This window comes from Charadrius vociferus, unplaced genomic scaffold, assembly GCF_000708025.1.
Source record: "Charadrius vociferus isolate BGI_N301 unplaced genomic scaffold, ASM70802v2 scaffold163, whole genome shotgun sequence".
Taxonomy (NCBI): Eukaryota; Metazoa; Chordata; class Aves; order Charadriiformes; family Charadriidae; genus Charadrius; species Charadrius vociferus.
In genome coordinates, this window is record NW_009648332.1 from 9,588,438 (window position 1) to 9,610,320 (window position 21,883).

Consider the following 21,883-nt stretch of genomic DNA (forward strand, 5'->3'; position numbering starts at 1 on the left):
ATGAAGCGCCATTTCAATTCACATCCTTTCAAGAATCAAGAAATAAACCAAAAACCCCACTCTCCTGGGTTATCTGAAACCTTACCCGGTACAAATCTTTAGCTTTTCAAGGGAATTCAAATTAAATTTAGAACATCTAAACTAAAAAAATAAATAAATTAAGAAGGTGCATCGTTTACAAGTAAATCCACCAGCCCTATTTGACCTATACCTCTCTACTGTGTCATACAACTCATTTCCACTCACACAGATATTCTGGCTAAGCTTTTGACTATTTCAGTTACACATTAGTAATGTATTACCTGAGAATCTGCTGTGTATCTGTACTTTGACAGTTCCTTGATTATTTAAAAATTCAGTGGTCTCTGAAGCAGCATTTGTGTCTTTTTCCAAGTCTTCCATTGAATTTGCTCGTTTAAGCTTGTTGCTTGATATTTTTTCTTTCTGCCAGTCTTTGGATGTGGCAGAGTTGTTATCATCATCCTGAATTAACATGGTTGTCTCTGCAGGATCTTCTAAGACCGGTTTGAAAATAGCTTCATTTTCTGTTTTATCACAGGTACCACAGGATTCGCAGGGCTGAAAGCCTACGTCTGACTGGCTCTTTTCTTCTTCCATACTGTCCTCAACACTCATAGGCTGGGCATCTTCCAGTTCTACAACTGGTTCCTTAAGTTCTTCATGAAGCAAATCCATTAGACAACGCAAAAATTCTTGAGCATCCTAGGATTTTAAACAAGTTTTACAATATTATTCCACTATATTTGGAAGATATTAAAGTTGTATCAGGAAAAGATACAGGTAACTAAAATGAAAGCTACATCTGGCTGTTAAAGAAGAATAAGGTAAATTCCTCTGTTCCAGGTCTAACATTCAAAAGAAATTTCATTTCCAGACCACGTATGTGTTTCCTGCATCCATTTCTTGCATGTCACAAATAATCTTATACAAGCTTCCTCCAACACACTTAAATTTCCCAAAAACTTATGTCAACAACTTTAACAAAAATACTGCCATAGCCTTCATGAATGATAAATGCAACAAGAAACTACCAACAGTTTAGTCAGACTCCAGCTTTGCTGGAAATGGAACATTTTAGGGACAGTTTTTTAAAACCTTATGCAGCACCTTCAGCAAAGCAAGCAGAGCCTTGCTTTCACTGGGCATGGAAGTACTTTATTAAAAAGTATGATGATGTACTTAGCCCGTCTTTCCAATTGCATCATACTGTCAAAAAAGATTTTAATTCTTCTTCTCAAGTCTGGACAAGATTCCTCAACTATCAGTGTTTCCACAAAGAGCTGTCAAATATTACTCCAAGTCTAATCCGTGTTTGGATTAGCCACCAAATTTCAACACTCGACGCAGCAGCTTGGTTCCTGGCAATAGAGAACATCTAATATAACAAGCATGGGAGAAAACAATAGCCTCTTCTTGGCAACTACTACTGCTTCTATTTTCCTTTTTGTATTTTGGTTGTTCATAATAATAATTTTTTGCTGCTCAGCATTCCCATCCATCATAGAAATTACTTATTAAGCTCACAGCTGCTGACAAGAAAACATTCTTTTTCTTAAGAACTACAACTACCAGATTTGAGTTTTGGGTTGGGTAATTAAAAAAAACCCTAATTTGCCTATTTTTCTTGTAAAAGGATTACCAGCAAAAAAAGACAACTCAAACCCTGAGACACTGATTAACTGATAAACATTCTTCACTAAGCAAACAAATTCCTTTTTCTCCCTGAACACTGGACATGGCTGCCCAACTGGCTGTCCAATTTGTGAGGCTGGGCGATAGGAGAGTGTTGGTCATGAAAGACCTGCTTTGTTTTAATTGTTGCCATGAAACCTACTAAACATACAACTCAAGTGTGATCCAGGCAGAACCTAAAAAGGTTCTCATGAAGTCTTGCTCTGCATGGAAAAAGACATTCTCATCAGTGTTCAAAGCTGCGATAACCAAGTTTCCATAGTTTCTTTTTGGTTATCAAGACCGATTTTCTACTTTTCCAGAACTTCATGTGGCTCTTAAGAAATTAATGAGTAAATTCAAAAACACTGAAATTACTATTTAAACATTTACTTTACAGCTACACACAGCATTAGAACATTAAAACATGTGTTCTAAACCTCCACTCCACAAATATGAAACATGCTAACTGAAACAGCAAAATTCCTTTGAATAACAGCAGATTCCTGGAAGATATTAGTAAGCTTTTCTAATTACATGGTTTAAATTTTTCCTCTAGCCCAAAATCTTTTAATAAAGTACTGCAAACTGTATGAACGTAGCAAGATACTGTATGAAGGATCAACTGAAGAATGCCTTTACTATATAATAATCCATGACTACTTAATGAGTTACCAACTTACAGTTACCACAATACTGCTTATGAAACACACAGCAGTGGTGGCTTTTTTCAAAGATATTAAATGACAACTGGATATTGTGTGGTTTGTTTGTTTTTTTAAAACAACATCAGTGGTAGATGAATTTAAAAAAAATCGATTATATTCTTTATTTATTTCTGAACACCTTTATTTTGTTTTCTCGGACTGCTCAAATATTAGCAGCATTACTTCACACAAAGGAAAAGTTTTATATATGTATTACTTTATTTTTCCTGAAAAAAGGGAAAAGCAGTTATTCTCAGAAGTTGAAGGCCTTTCAAAAATTTGATATAAATAAACATAAAACCTGACTTAACTGTTGATGGTTAGGTTTCAGATCTACATTTGAAGCATATAATCTGAAGTTTATGTTGTATTTTCTTTAAACAAATATAGGAAGTACAGTATCCTAAGCATTAATTTCAAAAATAAGAGACAACTTTATGGCTTAGGCAGATTTAAAAGACATCAGAAAGTTTTACCTGTTGGGAGTAGCCTCGAAACGTTGGATTAACAGTTTTAATTCCTTGAAATAAACCAGTAGGAACAACAGAACCAGGCCTAAAGAAAAAAAAAGGAAGTTGTTTTACATATATAAATATAAATAAAAAGTAAGTATTTAAGTGGAATTTTCTTTCTTTACTGGGATCGTAATTTTACCGGCAACTGAACTATAACACAAACACCAATAATATTAATCTTAACCAAACATAATATTGGTTTTGAATTATTAACTATAGATTCTTTTATAAATCCGTCATCCAGCAGAAATAGACAATGTATCAGGCCTTTTATGCCACATTTCTTGTCAGAGAATCAGATGACAAATCAGACATATTCTTGGCACTATGCATAATTACTGTTGCTTTACCTTTGTACTTGTATTTTGAAGTGTTTTCTCAGACGGAGATAACAGAAATTCCACAAAAGGAAATAAGTGAAATTGATAACACATTGATACAGAATGAAGGACACAGAGAGGATAAAGTAGTTAAATATTTTATATGTATTTCTGGCAGATACAGATTTACTTTTAAAAGCTTAATGCCACTTTCTGTAGTGTTTATCATCTATTTCTTGTCAGATCTTCCTTACTACAGTTTACATCAATTATTTGTCCTATCCTTGGTAGATATGGAAAAGAACAGGTTATAAGGAGTGTTTAAATCCTGTAAGTTAACCTTTCCTTCCTTAATTTAAAAGAGTAGTTCTGTAACACACACAAAATAAAAATTAGAAACCTAGGACAGATTAATGCATCCTTCGTAGCTCTGGAGTTTATTTATAACCATTTTGTTACCAAAATGATGCAATACCTGCTTTTGTGCCAGAGTTCCGTCATCAGCTTGAGGTAACTTTTACAAATTGCTGGTTTCTTATCTGTCCGGGCTAAGCCTCCACAGTCAAGAAAAAAGTGCGTCAAAGGTGGGCTGATTAAAAAGAAGAAAATAGTATTTTTTTCAGGTTGCTAAAATACAGGAGGAAACCTGCATTTCATACAAGATTATTTATTAAAAAAAACCCACAACGATACTATTATGTAATTGAACAATTCAATTTCCTACATCCTTAAACATTGCAACCAAACATTTCCTAGGAGGACAACTTCAGCAGTACAGCAGCGCTGCTCCTTAAACGTATTCTGACATTTGTTATAGCACCAGAATTGTCTAATGGGATTCAAAGTCAAGGCAATTCCTACTAACCATCACAGAAGTACACATGTACCACTACAGCAACAATCACCATAAGCCTAGTCCATAAACAGCATCTTCAACAAACCTTCTCTCTAGAATCCACATGATGTTCGTAGGTAAATAATTTATATTTCAATGATTATTTATCTGTTTACTTCATTCAGTGCTTCCAACTCACATACTCTCTCACCTCTCTCCCTTCAACCCCCCCACCTTTTCAAGTCCCAATCCCTCATACAGATTGAACCTATTTTTATTCGAGAAAGAAGCTATCCCAGCATACTTGCAAAATGTGGCATTTCTCAACAGAATCATTTACTCAGGATTAAATGCCTTGTCCACTTCCTTACCTTCTAGAGATTTGTCTCAGTTTTTTCCCCCAACAAAGGATCTCAGTGAGGTTTACTTAGTCCTGTATCCTGCCTGTCTTAAGCTACTGCCAAAAGCAGACGGATATGGTAAGCATATATGATGTATGTTCAAGTGCTGCTCCCGCCTAATCATTTCTAGTGCAGGAAACTTTAGAGTTGGATGGTGTTTTTATCTCTTCAGCTTTTGTAGATTTCTCCTTCAAGAACTTGTCTGGTATCCCCATGGGGTGAGCAGATTTTGTATTCCAGCCACTCCTAGGATGATTTAGCACAGTGTCCCAGATGTATTGTTTGTAAGGGCTGAATTTGGACCTTTTGATCTTAACATGTCTCCTTTTTAATTAGGGTTTATTCTTGCATATTTCCTTTGATTTATTCTGTAGCAGAAAAAAACCCAACCCACAAATTTAATAGCTTTTATCAGATTTTCTTCTAGTTTCTAGAACTGCATATATTTTTATTTAGGACAGTGAGGAATTAGAATGAAAGAGGGAAAAAGCTGAGTTACCCATATATCATAATACTTTTTTTTTTTTTTTTTTTTTTCAGTTGATTGTAGTATATAAGATTGAGATTTAACAAATACATGTCTTCTTCCATGGTAGTGCAACCCTTCAAAATCCTTACGTATATCTCGAGAAAATACAGATATGTATAAGCAAATATAAAATTACATTTACAGTGATTTCCCTTACCAGTTGGAAAGAGCTTGTAAAGCCGCATTCATGTAACAAGTGTTTCCAATATTTTTTAATCCTGTTAGACCTGAAAAACAGAACAAATAGTCAGCAAGCCTGTTAATTCAATACAAGACATTAAGGAAAATACTTCCTAGAAAATATGTACTAATGAAAATACTTGTGTAGCACTTCTGATGCCAATTATAATGCTGAGTTGTAACTAGAAGAAACACAGGACTCCTAAAGGAATACTAATCTAACTAGAAGTAATTAAGTGTTTTGATTTTGGCTGACTAAAACACTTCAGACAAGTAGATTGTATTTCATCTTACTAACTTTTGATGTTTTATGTCAGCTGCAGATTGCAATTTAAAATACGTTTATCAATATTTAAGTTTCACTTGAACTTAATGATTTACCTGTTTGGTTAAATTGTTGCTATGCTGCATTTGTAACCATGAATCATATTATCAAAAGTTTCTCAAGGAAGATTTCACTCTTCTGTCTCAAATTCATGCTACTAGTGTTATTAAACGAAATAACTGATTTCAAAATCAATTGGCTTTTGTGTGAGAAAACAGTAACATTTATAAGCAAAGAATCAGTAAGACTGGAAAACTTAAAATATTCAACAACCAACACCGCTGGCTCTATGCAATCCTTGAAGTATAGAACTATCCTGATCATTTCAATCTGTGGCAGAAAAATAAAACTTACTAAGAAAATCCTTTTGCATCTAAAAAACCAGTTTGGTTACTTCAGCTGTATTTTCTAATACATAGAACTTAATTTTTGAGTTTTAAAAGGTTCTTCTATCTGTCTGAATGGAAATACAATCTTGCTTCCTACATCTGAACCTGCATTCTGCCATTACCATTTCTGCTACAAAAAGGACAACTATTTTTACTGAATTTGGAAACAGTCATAAGATTTTTTAATTTTTTTTCATTTTATCTTTTTAACAGCAGAAGATGTATCAGGAAGATACTCTCACTGCAGTTTTCCAGCCTGCAGTGTTGCAAGTAAAGCTTTTGAACAGACTTCTTCCCCTGCAAAGATAGATTGTAATGTTTGCTTCATCAAAAGCATTTCAAAAGTAATCTTAAGAACAAAGTTAAAATGGAGCTAAAGAAGTTTTTTCCTTTAAATTTGAGAAATGTATTAACACAGTCACATCAATATTACTGGGAACTTTAATGCAATTCTACTTGTATATTACTTCTATATAAGTCACATCCCCAAAAATATTAGTAGGACAAGAAGATAGAGAAATACACATTGGTAGGAGAAACTAGCTGGGAATAAAACACATGGTTTAATGATTTAAGGGCAGATGGCAAATTAGTGGGGTGGTGACATATCCAGAAAGACCGTGCCAGACAACAGAAGGGGCAAAGTAGGTTTTTTGGCAAACACTAGCAGACTTAGGAGAGGGAAAGCTGGCAGTAGATGAGTAAAGGAGAAACGAAATCCATGAATTAGAACAACTCTTATCACTGACGGAAAACAAACTGCCTTGACATACGCTTTGGCATCTCAAAAACAATAGCTTAACAATCTGCTGGTCTGATTTTCCTGAGAAAATGGTAGTTAGAAATATTTTCTTTACTAACAAATACACGTATCCCATTTAAAATCACCAATACCAATTTGAGACTTGTTAGAAATAGTAATAATTATATTCTCTTATGAAATGAGACATTAAGGCTTCACTTTGGGGGTTTCATCCATTCTCATTTTTACCTTTACAGTAGTTTAATATTAGGGTGGGGTATGCCAGAAAGTTTGGCAGTGGATGAAATCCTTACTGAAACGGAGAAAACAGACAAAAAAAAACAAACAAAAAACCCCATACTGGGATACTACAGGCTCAGAAAAGGGTTACCCAAAATGCAGTAAAGGATTCAAATCAGGAACGTTTTAGGACAGGAAAAAAAGTTAGAACGGATTTTACTAAAACTACTTTTACAAGAGTAAAAGTAGAACACCAGCTACACTAAACATTACTCCAACATGCTTTCTTATTTTTGTTGCTGCTTGCACAGGTGCACTACATTTATCACTGCAGCCTCTGCTCTGAAGGTAAGTAAAGATGATGCAATAGAGGTGAAACTAAAAATAAAGTTCTTAGTTGGAGTAGAATAGGAATCAGTTCCACTTAGAAGAGAACTAGTATATAGCTGGAGAACAGACTTGGAGACATACACATTTAATAAAGGGCAATGAAGCGATGGATTTTGCTTTAATTACCTCTAGTCTTTAACTCATCTTCTTCCACTTCTATATCTAAGTCATCAAATACAGCTGCTAATGGAATCTTCAGAGTGGGATTACTAGGTATTTTAAAATCCTTATAAAGAGAAAAAGAAAAAAGTATATTTACTTGTACTTATCAATTTTCCTCTTGATTAAGCTTACGTATAATTTCACCAACAAATCTAGGAACTGAAAATTATGTGAATGCATTTCAAAATCTCACTGCACATGAAGTGAGAAAATAGGATTCCACAGCTACCCAGATAAAGTTTACTAAGAAAAACCCCATGTTTTTATGTTCAGATTAGCAGTGACAACATTGCATGATTTTACGACAACAGCTGAAGAATCAAAACAAAGCAATTTATAGTATTTCTTTCTCTTGGATAACAAGCAGTAAGCCAGCACTGAAAAGCTAACACAGTAGTCATCACATAAAAGTTAGTGTATATGTTTTTGATATGCCACCAGATGGCTCACTACATTTAATGAAGACAAACTAAACTCTTGGAAGCAAAATGTACGCATAGAGAAACAAAGTATCAGGCAGGCAGACATTTACTGCACGACAAGCTCTTTTTGTGAGCATATAAATAAAAATTCTAAACAAAACATTTGACAGACTTTGTAAGTTCTACTGATTTTTTCATACATTATACACATTACCTTGGAAGATTAAACAGGTGAAGCACAGCAGAACAGAAATTCAGAAGTCTGAACCCAGCGTTATATCAGGACAACAGAGGGTTTTTTTAAATATTCCAATGGTACTATTCTAATTGAGCTGCTGGCTATACTCAAGAAATTGCAGCATAACTTTCACCAAGACAACACTTACCTAGGATAGATATTATCAGAGCGAACAGTACTGACACCAGTGAAGACCAATGTAACCAGACAAAGATAACAAAACAACAAACCAAACCTAAACAAACCTTGTTGAAATTGCAGAAAAACAGGACAAACAAATAGCATATAGCAATGTCTGCTCTGCTCGTTTTTTCCTCTAGCTCCAATACTCCAATACTAGCTAATGTTTTATTCATTTATTTACTCTTCAGTTACTGTGTTAATCGTTAATAAATGTGGAGTTAGGAACAGCTAGACACTTTTATAAAATCTTGTCTTTGAAGCCGTAATCATATAAAACACTACCATCTTAAGCCTGTGTTTTACTCGACTAATATCAACTTTGCAGCTACTGACCATATTTCTCTCCTTGACGATCCTAACTGCCACAGAACACTAACAGCATTCTCCTGATCTCTAGTCTGATACGTATTTTTCCACATGAATCTAACACAATATATTTGTCATTGTACACCAAAATTACACACCTATGTAGAATATACACAGGTTACTATTGCTGCCTTAGTAAATTCTAGCACAGCAGTTAAATTCCTGAAAAATATTGCCACACATATACATACTCAAAAATCAAGACCTTTTAAGGAATTTATCAAAACTGAAAACTAGGTATTTTTAAACCTCATAAACTAAGTTATAGGAATCCCTTAAAGTGTCTTGTATTACTAGGTGAATGAGGTTAACAATTAGCACATATTTCTCAAAAAGTACTGCGCTTGTATGAATGAATTTGTATCTCAGGTAAGTATCCACAGACACACAGTAAGGCATTCTGTCGCTCCCTGTAAGTTAGCCAGCAATTACTGTAATGAGTTTTGTAAGTAATACTTTCAAGAGCTGACGGAACGGGGAAGCACAGGTGAACTATTCCCATCCTGTCACCTTAAATTTAACCCTGTGGTTTTTTCTGTACCTTACAGTTTATTGTAGATTACAAACAATTAGACAATATGATGAAATAAGCATTCTTCAGAAGCATGCAGTACACAGAGACAGTACATAGAAGCTGGGTAATGTCTTTATAAAGAAGTTTTATGAGAATAGAGAGAAGTTAATAGAAAGTTCAGCCACAAGAAAGGAGGAAAAGTCAGCCTCTCATCCGCGAGAAGACACAATGTTTACTGCAAAGCTACAGCTGCCTTTGTTTCATTGGGTTAAAAAATACCTGCACGCTATTTTCTTGTGCTTGGTGAGACAGTCTTGCATTTGGTAGTGGAGAATGAGATCCTAATTTTCTATCCAGGAATACTTCCTTACTACAGGCATAACACCAAACACGCAGTGTAGTAAGGTTGACAGTTAGACAGTGTTTTGTCTCCTAAAACAGAACAAAACCCAAAACTGTGATTCAGAAATTTGGAATAATTAAATAATGATATACACAAGCTAGAACATTACATTTACAATTCTAGATCTTTCAACAATGAAACAAATCTGTATGTTAGAATATTAAAAAACAGCAATTCAATCACCGAAATTTTAGCACAAACTATCCTACACTCCTTTTTAGTACAAGTCACTCAAATTAGCAACAAGGTACAATCAAAATCAAAGCCATTGTCAGATCTGACATGCCTCTGTGTAATTACAAAAATAAAAGCCTGTTGTCAGAAGTTTTACAAGTCACAACAAACACATTTCCCAGGGATGTCTGCTATCTAATGGCAGCCACCTCCTCTACCTTAAGGGCAGTGTTTATTTCTACTGGTTTGCTGTAGGAAATTCAAGCTATTTAACAATCAATCAGAAGATTAAGATAATTTTTTTTAGTTCAGTTACAGTAAGACGTGCACTTATCAAACCAAACATTCAAGACTCTATTAGGTCTCTTGTTGACAGCTTCACACTGTGAAGCAATATAAAAATTTGACAAATGGAGAATATTTTTACTGTTCTAATCTTCCTCTTTCTTATTTTACCCTCTTTGTTTACTGCGAGATTGTGTACAGAGTTGCTATCATCCTCCAAATATTTCCACCAATCTTTCCTGTATTTCTTCCTTATGTCAGCACCAGTCAGGTTTACAGACAATGAAGGATTTACTAGAAATTAGGAAAATACTACAACTGCTGCAGGATGCCCAAGTTCCTCCTCCCCTCATTTAATAAGGCCACGTATAAAAACAATGTTTCGTAATATAAAATGTGGGGTACAATTTCATTAAGTAGCCCTCCCCCTACTATAAAACATCAGATTACATAAATATCTCAAACAATTTTAATCATGAGAATATGCTTGATTCTGCAGCTTCAGCTGCATAAATAATTACAAGTTTCCAGAACAACAGCTTATTAATTTTCTTAAACATGATTATTTGCAGTACAAGGCGCCTTCCTTGTGGAAACTGGAGTAAGCAGAAATAAACAGATTCATTTCAACCTCTTTTTTCTCATTTTAGTGAGTTTATTGTGACTTTTACTGAAAAAAAAAAAAATATCAGAAGAGGGCTTACTATCCAGAAATTAAAATTAAGTAACAAGAAAATCAAGACAAGGATGTCACTGACAGCAAGCAAACTATCCATTCCCTTTCTCTTACCTGGCAAGTATGTAACATTGCTAAAACAGCATGTAAATCAGGAATAAACTACCACAGAAAGCCAAGAGGTACAAAATTGTAGGCAAGAAATTCAGGGACCATCTGTTCCCCAACTGCACTACAAGCAGCTTGTTTTTACATATATATTGTAAAGGCTTTAGAACTGTAATTCAGCTTAAATAGCTTGCAAAAAAAAAAGTATTTATATAGATTTATATTAATGGACTATCAATTTGTATAAATATGCACTCTTCTCAAAGCCCTACTTAAAAAAAAAAAAAAACAGAAATCAAGAGTGGTGGTAAAATATAGTCATAAAGCATACTTCTTGTAAAACCCTGGTATATACTATTTGTTCATTTTAATATTCACCAGGGTTGGGGTTTCTTTAGGACCAAAAATTGCTCAGTGTGATAGATATAGATATACTTCGATATATATATCTAAGTATATCTATATATATAGATATATAGATATACTTCAATATACTTTCTGACAGACAAACTGTAAATTGGTGGCAAGAATTTAATTTAATTTGAAAGTCAGCGATTCTGAAATGACATGTTAACAAAACTGCCATCCCTCTGACCCCAGTATATTTGTTAAGAGACAATGATGTATCTCATTTGCTTCACTTGGGCAAGTGTGCACAGAACAGACAGTGAGTTTAAGACCCTAACAGATGCACTCAAGCTGTCCAACCTTCCCAGGACTTGGCATGCTGGGGAACATAGTGCACATACTACACTGCGCCTACCAAGCTGAATCCAAAACGAGGACATGGCAGGAAACGATATGTTCATCTAAGCCTACAGGTTCTTCATCTGTAGCCGCTGGAACAAGGAGCATAATGCAGAAACAAAGGACCTATTTCCGATAATTTATATTTCCTACCTTACACCTGCTCTCACCTTCATTAACCCAACTTCTCTCCCCTTATCCATCAGACAGCCACGATCCTAAAAACTTAGACTGAAGTAGTGAAGTACTACATATAAGCTGAAGTACTCAAGAAGTCTTCTGTCCACACATCTTGAAAATCATCAGTAATTGTTGTTCTTTTTATAATTTTCACCACGTTCTTTTAAGAAGCATAATAATGCCAGAATTACATAAATAATTATGCAGCTGCACAAAGACTGTAAACTCACATACTCCTAAATTAGTAAGACCCGCTTCTATAGATGAAAAACAATCATAGCTAACCAAACTTCCAAACAGTTATGCTAACACAGGTTATTGACTTCACTAAAATGAGTAAAAAAAGTTCTCTAATTCTACTTTGCTACTTCAAGTAACTGTATTACTAGCAAATACACATACCTGGGAATGGGTGGTACTGTGATCAACATGGGATTCACCACAGCCAACATATGTACATCTGTTCTGTTGAGCAAGATATAAAGAAGTATACAGAATTAAAAAGCAGTATCAAACAGGTTTACAGAATAGGAATATACTGCCAGTCCCTTTAAAATTCACTCAAATTTCAAGCTTGCAGAGTCCTACACAAACCAAAAGACATGCACAATAAATGTTAAAATAAATATCACCTAAAGCAAATAAGAACGCTGCAAGATTTAACTCAACTCCCCTCACTGGCAGGCAGTGTTACACATTTAATGTGTTTGGAATGTAATTTTTTGACCATTTTGATATATTTATTCCGGTTAAGGTCAACATGTATTTTTTACAATTCATGATTTGGAAGAGATTGTTACAGAAAATATGAAGTCAGCCCAGTGTCTAAAATACTGAACTGCAACAGCCTCAGAACATGACACATTTATTAAAAAAAATGCCTGTATGGCCCTATCTGCAGTGCCTATTTATCAGAGTATTACTTCACAATCAATTAGGTTTTTCACCTTTAAATAAGAGTTTCCAGCACTATATGGTTAAGTACTTACTACACTCTAGTTATAACAGGCAAAATAATTGTTGATTTTATTGTGCTAATTGCAAAACATATTTGGCTGAGTGTGGAATCTTGCAGCTGCCAATCCTCAAGCAATTTTCATTAATTCCTTATTTGCATGAGTCAAGACAATCACATCAGAGGGTACAGCATGTTATCTGTATAACTCTCTAAGCACGTTAATTTATACAATCAAATAACAGCTGAACACAGTCAATTTTCTATATTAAACAATCACAGGTATTGGGTAAGTTACAGATAGTTTACATGCTGGGATCTCACCATGTTTTTCTACTGAAAAAGGTGAAGGCAAGATGTCAATTCATCCAAGAGGAGATATATCACAGCAGATCATTGCAGACGACACCAAGTTGGGCAGGAGTGTTGATCTGCTTGAGGGTAGGAAGGCTCTACAGAGGGATCTGGACAGGCTGGATCCATGGGCTGAGGCCAATTGTATGAGATTCAACAAGGCCAAGTGCCGGGTCCTGCACTTGGGTCGCAACAACCCCATGCAACGCTAAATGCTTGGGCAAGAGTGGCTGGACAGCTGCCCAGTGGAAAAGAACCCAGGGGTGTTGGTCAACAGCCAGTTGAACATGAGCCAGCAGTGTGCCCAGGTGGCCAGGGCGACCAGTAGCATCCTGGTTTGTATCAGAAATAGCGTGGCCAGCGCGACTAGGGAAGTGATTGTCCCCCTGTATTTGGTACTGGTAAGGCCCCACCTTGAACACTGCATTCAGTTTTGAGCCCCTCACTACAAGAAAGATATTAAGGTGCTGGAGCATGTCCAGAGAAGGGCAACGAAGCACGTGAAATGTCTCAAGCACAAGTCTTAATGAGGAGCAGCTGAGGGAACTGGGGTTGTTTAGCCTGGAGAAAAGGAGGCTGAGGGGAGACCTTATCGCGCTCTATAACTACCTGAAAGGACGTTGTAGCAATGTCAGGGGGTCAGCCTCTTCTCCCAAGTAACATGCAATAAGAGGAAACAGCTTCAAGTTGCACCAGGGGAGGTTTAGGATGGATATTAGGAAAAATTTCTTCACCAAAAGGGTTGTCAAGCATTGGAACAGGCTGCTCAGGGAAGTGGTTGAACCACCGTCCCCGGAGGCATTTAAAAGACGTGTAGATTTGGTGCCGAGGGTTGTGGTTTAGGAGGCATTTAAAAGACGCGTAGATTTGGTGCTGAGGGATGTGGTTTAGTGGTAACTTGGCAGTGCTAGGTTAACATTTGGACTGAATGATCTTAAAGGTCTTTTCCAACCTAAACGATTCTATGATTCTGTGACACTACATGTCCTACTGCAATTAGAAAACTCTTCTATGGAAATCTTGGTATGCAATTAAGTTTTTCATTAACTGTTTAAGAGCTTTAAGTGAGAAATATAAACCACATTTCAAGCTTCACAGCATTTCCCCACCTGACAGGCTGATGAACCCCTAACACCTCTTCCTACTCCCAAGAGGGTTTTCATATTTAATTAAACTTCAAGCAATCTAGCAAAAACACATTAAACACTGCTTCCTTCCCCCTTCATTTCTATCTCTTATTGACAGAAGGAGCAAAATAATCTGATCTTTTAACTGTTACCATAATCCACTTAAAAGGAAACTAGTGAGGTAGATTTTTACAAATACTCATACGTATACCTAAAGGTTGTCATCTCAGCCTACATATCTTCCTGACAGGACTCACACAAATGTTGCCAAGAAATGAAGTCAAGCCTACAGAACAAAATTTCAGTCTCTGGAAATAGCTGTACAAAGAACTCACGAGACATTTTAAAAAGTAAATTAGATGCATACTTTCCTGTTGGTATCAAAAGCAACATTTTCAGAACTGTTTTTTCTTTAAAATTAAATTTACAAGTTTTGCAGACAGCAGGAAGAATAAGGCAAAAACATATTTAAGAAAGAACTATATACAGGGTAAAGACTGTACAAAATTCATACAAAGTTTGAAGAATGTACAAGCTTCAACGAATTTCAAAATAAGTTTTTTATTATTAAGCAAAACAAAGAAAAAAGTCAGAGTATGTATTTTTATGCTGTAAGAAGTCAGCATTTATTGCTAGGTGTTATTGCTACAAATACTAAGAGAGGCTTATAACAATTAACTTAATTAATTCAGGAATAAATATTCTTTTTTCAGCTCTACAGACCTGGATAAAAAAAATAAAAAGTCTTAAGAGCTAAAAAATATCATAACTCAGAAAGAAGCCTTAATACGCTTCTTATTCCCCCAAAAATCTCATTTTTAACACAGTATTCTTAAGTTGAAAGAAATATGTACCTGATAGAGGGTAAATTATTTTTAAAAACAGAAAACTGCACAAGACGTTTTGCTTTTAAATAATAACTTAAAGAAACCAATTTAAAGAATTTCATTACAGTGTTTCTTAAAAAAATACTACCAGCGTTATCTACAGGTTACTAGAAAAGGACCCTACAAAACAACTTACCTCTAAGCATGCCCAAAGGTTGGGTCCTCTCACTTTACAGTCTTGACAAGTGCCCTATTAAAATTAAACGCACAAGCAAAGTATTATTTCATTTACTTTCACCAGTAAACCATAACTTCAAGACAAAACAAGAAAAAATACTGTAATGCTCAGTATCAGCTGAGTAATTTTAAGACAAAAAAAAGATGTGTTGATAACCAACCTAATTTTTGGTTTGCTTCACATAATCTTAATATATGTGTATTTTTCTAGTAAATTCTTGGATCTCTCTCTGAATTTTGATCTTAAACAAAAAATTATTTGGTTCACATTATTATAAATCCTCAAAATTGGCTTTTCCTATCAATTTAACATAAACCAAAACGATAGTGATAGAACTTGTAAAAACTGCATATCCCTATTTGCAGACAGTCAACACTACCTGCAAAGGTTGACAAAAAACCCCAAGACATAACACTAGAGAAATGCTGTACCCCTCAGCAGCAAATTAACTGTTACGCTTTTCAGATCGAGACATTTAGCACCATGGACAGAAAAGATTTGGCTTTTCATCACCTCCCACCTACGACAATGGGTTACAAGATCTTTCTTTGTTCCATTTATTAATACTAGCTGGAAACCAAGAGTTCAGATAGAGGCAGTTTCTTAAACTGTGGCTCCTCCATCAAAAAGTGAACTGTTATTCACGAAAAACATAAATTTCTTTGTTACAGTTTCTACTTGAAGTCAAGTCAGTTAGACTATATGACATTAACATTCCAAATAACTAACTGCTACAACGGCAGTGTCTGAAAATAAAGTTCATCTTGGTCTTATGCTAACTCTTTTAACTAATATTTCCATGAAAATATCACTTGCTTTAGAAGACACTGCTGGGGAAGGTACTCTTTAAGTGTTAAGTATGGAAAAACAGTTTTTTGGTTTTATCAAGCCCATAATTCTTCCCATACTTCGTTTAAACCTTACTATTCCAGTAGAGAAGATTTTACCCATGCTTAACACCTAAATGCATCTTATAACTAATAATACATGACAAGATACATAACTAAAATAAGTGATCAGAGTTAACTGTGATAGGAAGAAAGTAAGCTGCTAAACTCACATGAGATTTCTGTATCAATTCCTCTTTTGTTATCTCACCAACTGATTCCAAGTGTGGGCAATTGCTGCCAGGCGATGACATTTTAGAAGCTGTATTTTCTGCGATCCTGTAGCTGGGATTTTCAAGACCAGGGAATCGCTTGTCAACGGAAATAAGAATGAGTAACACCCAATTCCTTAAAGTAGGTAGCAATATTAAGAGATCTACTATGCAACATATATATAACTTTTAAAAGAACATACCTTTTTAAAATAAGTTAGTATAAATTACTTTATTAACAGTAAGAGAATCCAATAGCCCAAATTAAACACAGCTGATTTCTAAAACAAGATCCTCTGACTGTTAGGGCATAAACTAATAGAATCCTGAGTGGAGCAGAGCTGGTTTGGATTAATTATTTAACTTTCTGGCCTCTACCATGGCACCCCAACAACATAAAAATTAGTTTTCAAGCCTATCCAGAACTGACGGTGGCTTTGACTGTATATTCTGGAAAGGGATCTTATGCAACACTGCTGAAGAATGCAAAAGCTCTGAAGGCTAAAATGCAAGAGCACATCACTTATCTGTCAAAGGAGACAGAAACTTTATCTTGGTTTTATTTATTTACAAAGACGCATTCTAGATTCAGGCATATTATATATCAAAAGCAAACTGAAACTTGTAACTCACATGTAGTACTGAACACTCAGCGAGCTTTTCTCTTGTTAGCGCTCTCTCTGTCCATCCAAGGTCTCTGATGCAGATATAGAAACTTATCAGAAATAAAGAATGCTAAATACAATCACATTGTTGTTGCTATTTTGATGGTTGCACAGAAAGCTATAATGTTTTACAGAAGGAAAATTTAAAAATGAACTCAGTAACATTCTTTTTATATAAATACTTCAATTGACTCCTGCAGATAAGAACCATCCAAGTTTTGTCACTTAAACAATTACTATGGCTGCCTCAATCTCCCTAAAGCTCAAGAAATCTTAAATTTTCTTTGCCCAATTATTATCTGTCCAATCTAGCATTCCTTTATCAAGACTTGCAAGTAAACTTCCATTCCAACTCAGTGATGCACACTCCTTGATTGATACCGGCAGCCTTTAGCACTGTTATCGACATCTTTTTCCACTTTGCCTGTTTGCTTTGGCAGCTTTAGGTCTGTTCCTTCCCCTATACGACCAATCACTCCTTTGAATATTAAGTAACCTAGAGCTTTGACAGCATGGGGGAATGCAAACCTTGCCTAGTCAGCATCTCTGACACACTTCCTAGTAAACTTTCAGTTTGTTTTCTGTGACTTGGTCTTTACTTCCATTGCTTTGAAATAAGACCCCTTTGAATCAAGAGTAATTTCAATTCCCTTTGATAATCAAAGTGGTTTTTTATAAATGTGTGTTATGTGCATATTATTTCTACAGTCTATATTATTTCTACAAACATTCCTTTACAAATAATATTGTTAAAGTATTAGATATTATTGGTACTGGAATAATATATAAACAAATGCTTATACATAAATAATATATATAATAAATATCTTGTGTATAACGTATACATATACTCAAGTCTGTGTATCCCAGTCTTTTTGAATGGCACGTTAACAGCTGTTTAATAAAATATTTAACAACTTATCTCAAAAGACTGGAAATACTACAGTAAATAAATAATTCGGGATCTTTTTCAAGATAAGGTCTAAATTCTCTGCCTGGACCCGCAGCATGACATTTAAAAAGCACTACTCTCAAATATATCTCAAATATAAGCTGCAGCTGGAGAAGTATTTTCTCAGTTCAGTGTCTATTTGTGATCTACGTGCAGTATTGCTGAAAGACACTTCCAATATGAAAATGATACTTTTCCAGGCCAAACCTCCTCACTGCAGTCATATTAGCAATTCTGCTTTGAACTGTAAAGTTCCTTTTCAGAACAGAAATGGAAACATGAATGTATGTTTCATCTTGCACATTTTGCAAGGGCTGTTAAAAATTAAAAAAAGACAAGTCAGCTTCAAATACAGCCCTGACAACCTTAAAAAAAAAAAAAAAATCAGTGTGAATGAATGCTGATTTAACACAAATGCTTTAGAAAGACTGGTATAATGGATTAGTAAAGCTTTAGGCTTAATTTTTTCATGGAAGAAGCTTTCTGAATGCCTTATTCCAAGTAATACAAGGCAATGAATGAAGTGGAGACTTCACCTTATGCTTTGTATTTAATAGCTACTTTTCACAGCTGGAACTGCGCAAATCCAAACCTGCAGTCCTGAACAAACCCAAACCCAGGAGTTCTGCTCAAGCCAGATTCTGTTTCTTGGTGCAGTCTGCATCTCCTCATAATAATCACCAGAAAGACCAAAGCATGTTGAAATTCATGTCCCTAGGGAAGTGGTCCCTATTCCTGTCCATGTGGAGAGTACCCCTTGGAGAAGTCTAGTTAATGTTACAGATTTTTTTACAAGTAATTGTACAGCCAGAGCTGAATGGCCTTTCTTTCACCTTTTTTTAACAAAATTCTTACACGTCTCCTTCCATCCTGTGGCAACCACTCACTGTACTGCCATAACCTTGGTAGCTTAATATACCTAGCTGCACTTACACATTTTGTAAAATTTTATGTTAAAGTCTAAAATTGTAAAATTAATTTCAAAACCATGGTTCATCTCTCTAAGTCCTAGCAAGCCCAGGGTAGCCCCTCCCTCGCTCACTGCCCTTCCTCCATTTCACCACTTCCTACTTTATCTGAAAAAAGTGCTTATCTTCCTCTGCTGGTGTATCTCATTATCACATCTGTTTTTTTCACAAGCTTCTGCATTGTGTTGACCTCATCCAAATGTCAATTCTTCACATTTTCAGTAATTAAAAAAAATTAAACCCCCAAATCTACTTTTGTAGTTTCTCTTGTATTCCATTTTATACTCCTGTTCTGAAGCTGGAATATATCTCCACTTCACACCCCCAGTGATATGTGATAGTTTGTATTGGGAAAGTACATGGATATCTCACATGAGCAGCTATACTGGGTCAGATGAAAGGCCCTTTTAGCCCAGTATCCTGTTTCCACTACTGACCAAAAGACGACATCCACAGAAGAATAAAAATATTACAAGAATATATAGCTTCCCTGAATCCTTTCCAGGGCTGGGGCTTCCTGAACCAAAAGTTTATATATTAGAAAGACAGAAAGGCTCTGGAAATGATCTGTATCAGTAATGTCAGCCTTCCTCAGGTTGAAGAACTCTAAAAGATTGTTATCAAGACAGGAATTCTTAGACAGCAATCATGTGTCCAGTGGTAACAAGACTGTTTCTGTCATCTTTCATGGACCCTTTAGAAGTATTTCATGGTCTCACAGGAACCTTAGAAAAATAACAAGCCGAAAACCATGGACCTACATATATGGGACATAAGAAGCATCTTTGTTTCACTATGAGGTTAAAAATGAAGTAAAACTTAACTGAGAATAGAACTGAAGTTTTCACACTCTGTTCATAATCATATTCATGCAACAAGCTTCTCATCAAACGTTTCCCATGTATTTGGGAGAGAACTCCGTAGTCTGTCCCTTCTTCTCCCCAGCTCTCCCTTATTTCCACTGAAGGGCTTGTTTTGGCCCACCTGTCTCAATGCATCATACTACCTCATTCAACTAATTGAATAATTTAAAGTTCAAAAGGACTTATTAGCACTTTTTTGTTTAGTGCATGCTTAGCAAGTCATACTTCAAAGAAAAAACAAAAGCCTGTAACACTTATCTTGAACTCCAGTCTTTTTTTTTTGTTGTTGTTCCTGTTTATTCTTTGTATTCACTAAGCAAAAAACATTTGCTTGTGTAAACCATAATATGAAGCATCACGACCAGCAACCTATTTATTATTTAGCAGAATTCCTTGGCATCACAGACTTGTGTAGTGCCTACCATGGAAGAACTACCACATACACAGAAAAATCCCATCAAACACTAAGAGAATTCGACTGATCCTGAAAATGATCTTAGGATCATGCAGGGAGCCTAATATTTCTTAAAGAAACATACCAGATTTTAAATTCTCTCATAAAATTTTTGAATTAAAGTTAATATTTTCATCTGACTAGATATAGTAGTTAACACTTCAACAAATGTTGAAATAAACAAATATATACCTTCATTCCATTGATGTCTCTAAACATGGAGCCATTTAATCAGATCATTTTACAGGGTTCAGTTAGGGAATGCTGGTAGAAAATTTTAAGAATAAAAGGATTTTTTTGAAAACAGCAATTACCCGAAGCAGTAATTTTATCTTCACTACAGGCTTTTACTATTTTGCCTGTACAGCTCTGAATAAAAGCATATCAAACCATAAGGTCTAAGTTCAGGCTTCTTATTTACCTTCACAATTATTTTACTAGTGATGCACTGGAACAATTTCATTTAACGTTTATTTTCATTTTATGGCAACAAAATAAGAGTGACACAGGGGTGCAATTTTGTATCTGAACATTTAACTACTTAGAATACTAAAGAGATCTGGAACTTCAGTAATTACTTGTTGTATAGATATCCTTCACACTGCAAAAAAACACCACCAGCATTCAATCCAAACTATACACTCCCATTGAAGCTACAGCCTTAGACATACGTATTCAGATTTTTAAGATGCATGTTTTTCTATCAGTTTTCTAAACAACGGTGTTGCTCTTTAAAACTTTATTGGCATCTTCGACAATTATTACAGAAATTACTTCAACATAACAAAGTATGGGAATAATACGGTTACTAAACTTGAGAATAGTCTTCTTAGATCAAGAAATAAGGAAGATTAATCTTAATTTCACACATTCAGTTCCTTTATATTCTGTTAATTGGTAGGTGGGTTTGGTTTTCATCTCCCGTGCCTCCTTATTTCTACCTGTTTAAATCTATCAACTCTAAACACAAGTATACATTTCCTTGAAAAAATGAAAACACCAGTACCAATAGAAAACTTACTTTATCTATTTAGAATAAAACCTGGTATTTTCCCAGTAAATGACAGAAGTACACTCAGTAAGGTGATAAAGGATACCTGATCCTTCTCTCCAGGCATCAAGAACTCTCCATGAAAGCAAGACACAATTTTTCTAAGTCACTTTCATTAGATATTTTTTTTCCTGTCATGAAGTATTGTTTCCAAAGTGAAAGGACATTTAAAAGAAATGCTTGAGTTCTCTTACAGAGTTAGCCATTTTTCATTTTTATATTGACATTTAAGGTATACAGCCTACCCATTAATTTCTTTCTTCCACCACTCTAAATCCTAACTCTGAAACCCATTAGCTGACCTTTATGTTTCTAAGAGGATTTTCCCAACTCGGGCTTTGCCTGAGTCTGCAGTGATTTTCCACTAGGTACTACACCACACTATTTTTCTCCGGTCTGTTTCATCCCTCGTACGCGGCGATCTCAGAGTGCAGAGACCTCAGGCAACGAACAGTAATTTATAGGCAAACGACTGCTTTTAGGCATTGCATCGTATCTGCAGCACCGTCCCCGCACGCCTTCAACTTCATCCGAGATTTGCGGAGATCGATACAACCCTCTTCGGCCGCTCCGGCCGTACCCCCCGCCCCCCCGCCCCGGCCCCACC

General features: G+C 35.4%; 1 protein-coding gene across 2 annotated transcripts in view; it reads right to left on the minus strand.

The window, feature by feature from the left end:
• USP33 (ubiquitin specific peptidase 33) overlaps nt 1–21,576 on the minus strand; it is a 41,847-nt gene extending 20,271 nt beyond the window's left edge. The window contains exons 1-10 of one of the 2 annotated variants that reach the window (XM_009884688.1): nt 21,559–21,576; nt 16,285–16,422; nt 15,183–15,236; nt 12,126–12,188; nt 9,430–9,582; nt 7,392–7,491; nt 5,157–5,226; nt 3,710–3,823; nt 2,876–2,954; nt 303–723 (exon numbers count right to left, since the gene is read on the minus strand). In XM_009884688.1, coding sequence (XP_009882990.1) covers nt 303–723; nt 2,876–2,954; nt 3,710–3,823; nt 5,157–5,226; nt 7,392–7,491; nt 9,430–9,582; nt 12,126–12,188; nt 15,183–15,236; nt 16,285–16,422; nt 21,559–21,570 — 1,204 coding nt within the window. In that variant the 5' untranslated portion in view covers nt 21,571–21,576. Of the gene's footprint in view, nt 1–302; nt 724–2,875; nt 2,955–3,709; nt 3,824–5,156; nt 5,227–7,391; nt 7,492–9,429; nt 9,583–12,125; nt 12,189–15,182; nt 15,237–16,284; nt 16,423–21,558 lie in introns of those variants that run through there. The other variant, XM_009884689.1, reaches the window with a different exon arrangement.
• Nucleotides 21,577–21,883: the final 307 nt, after the last annotated feature.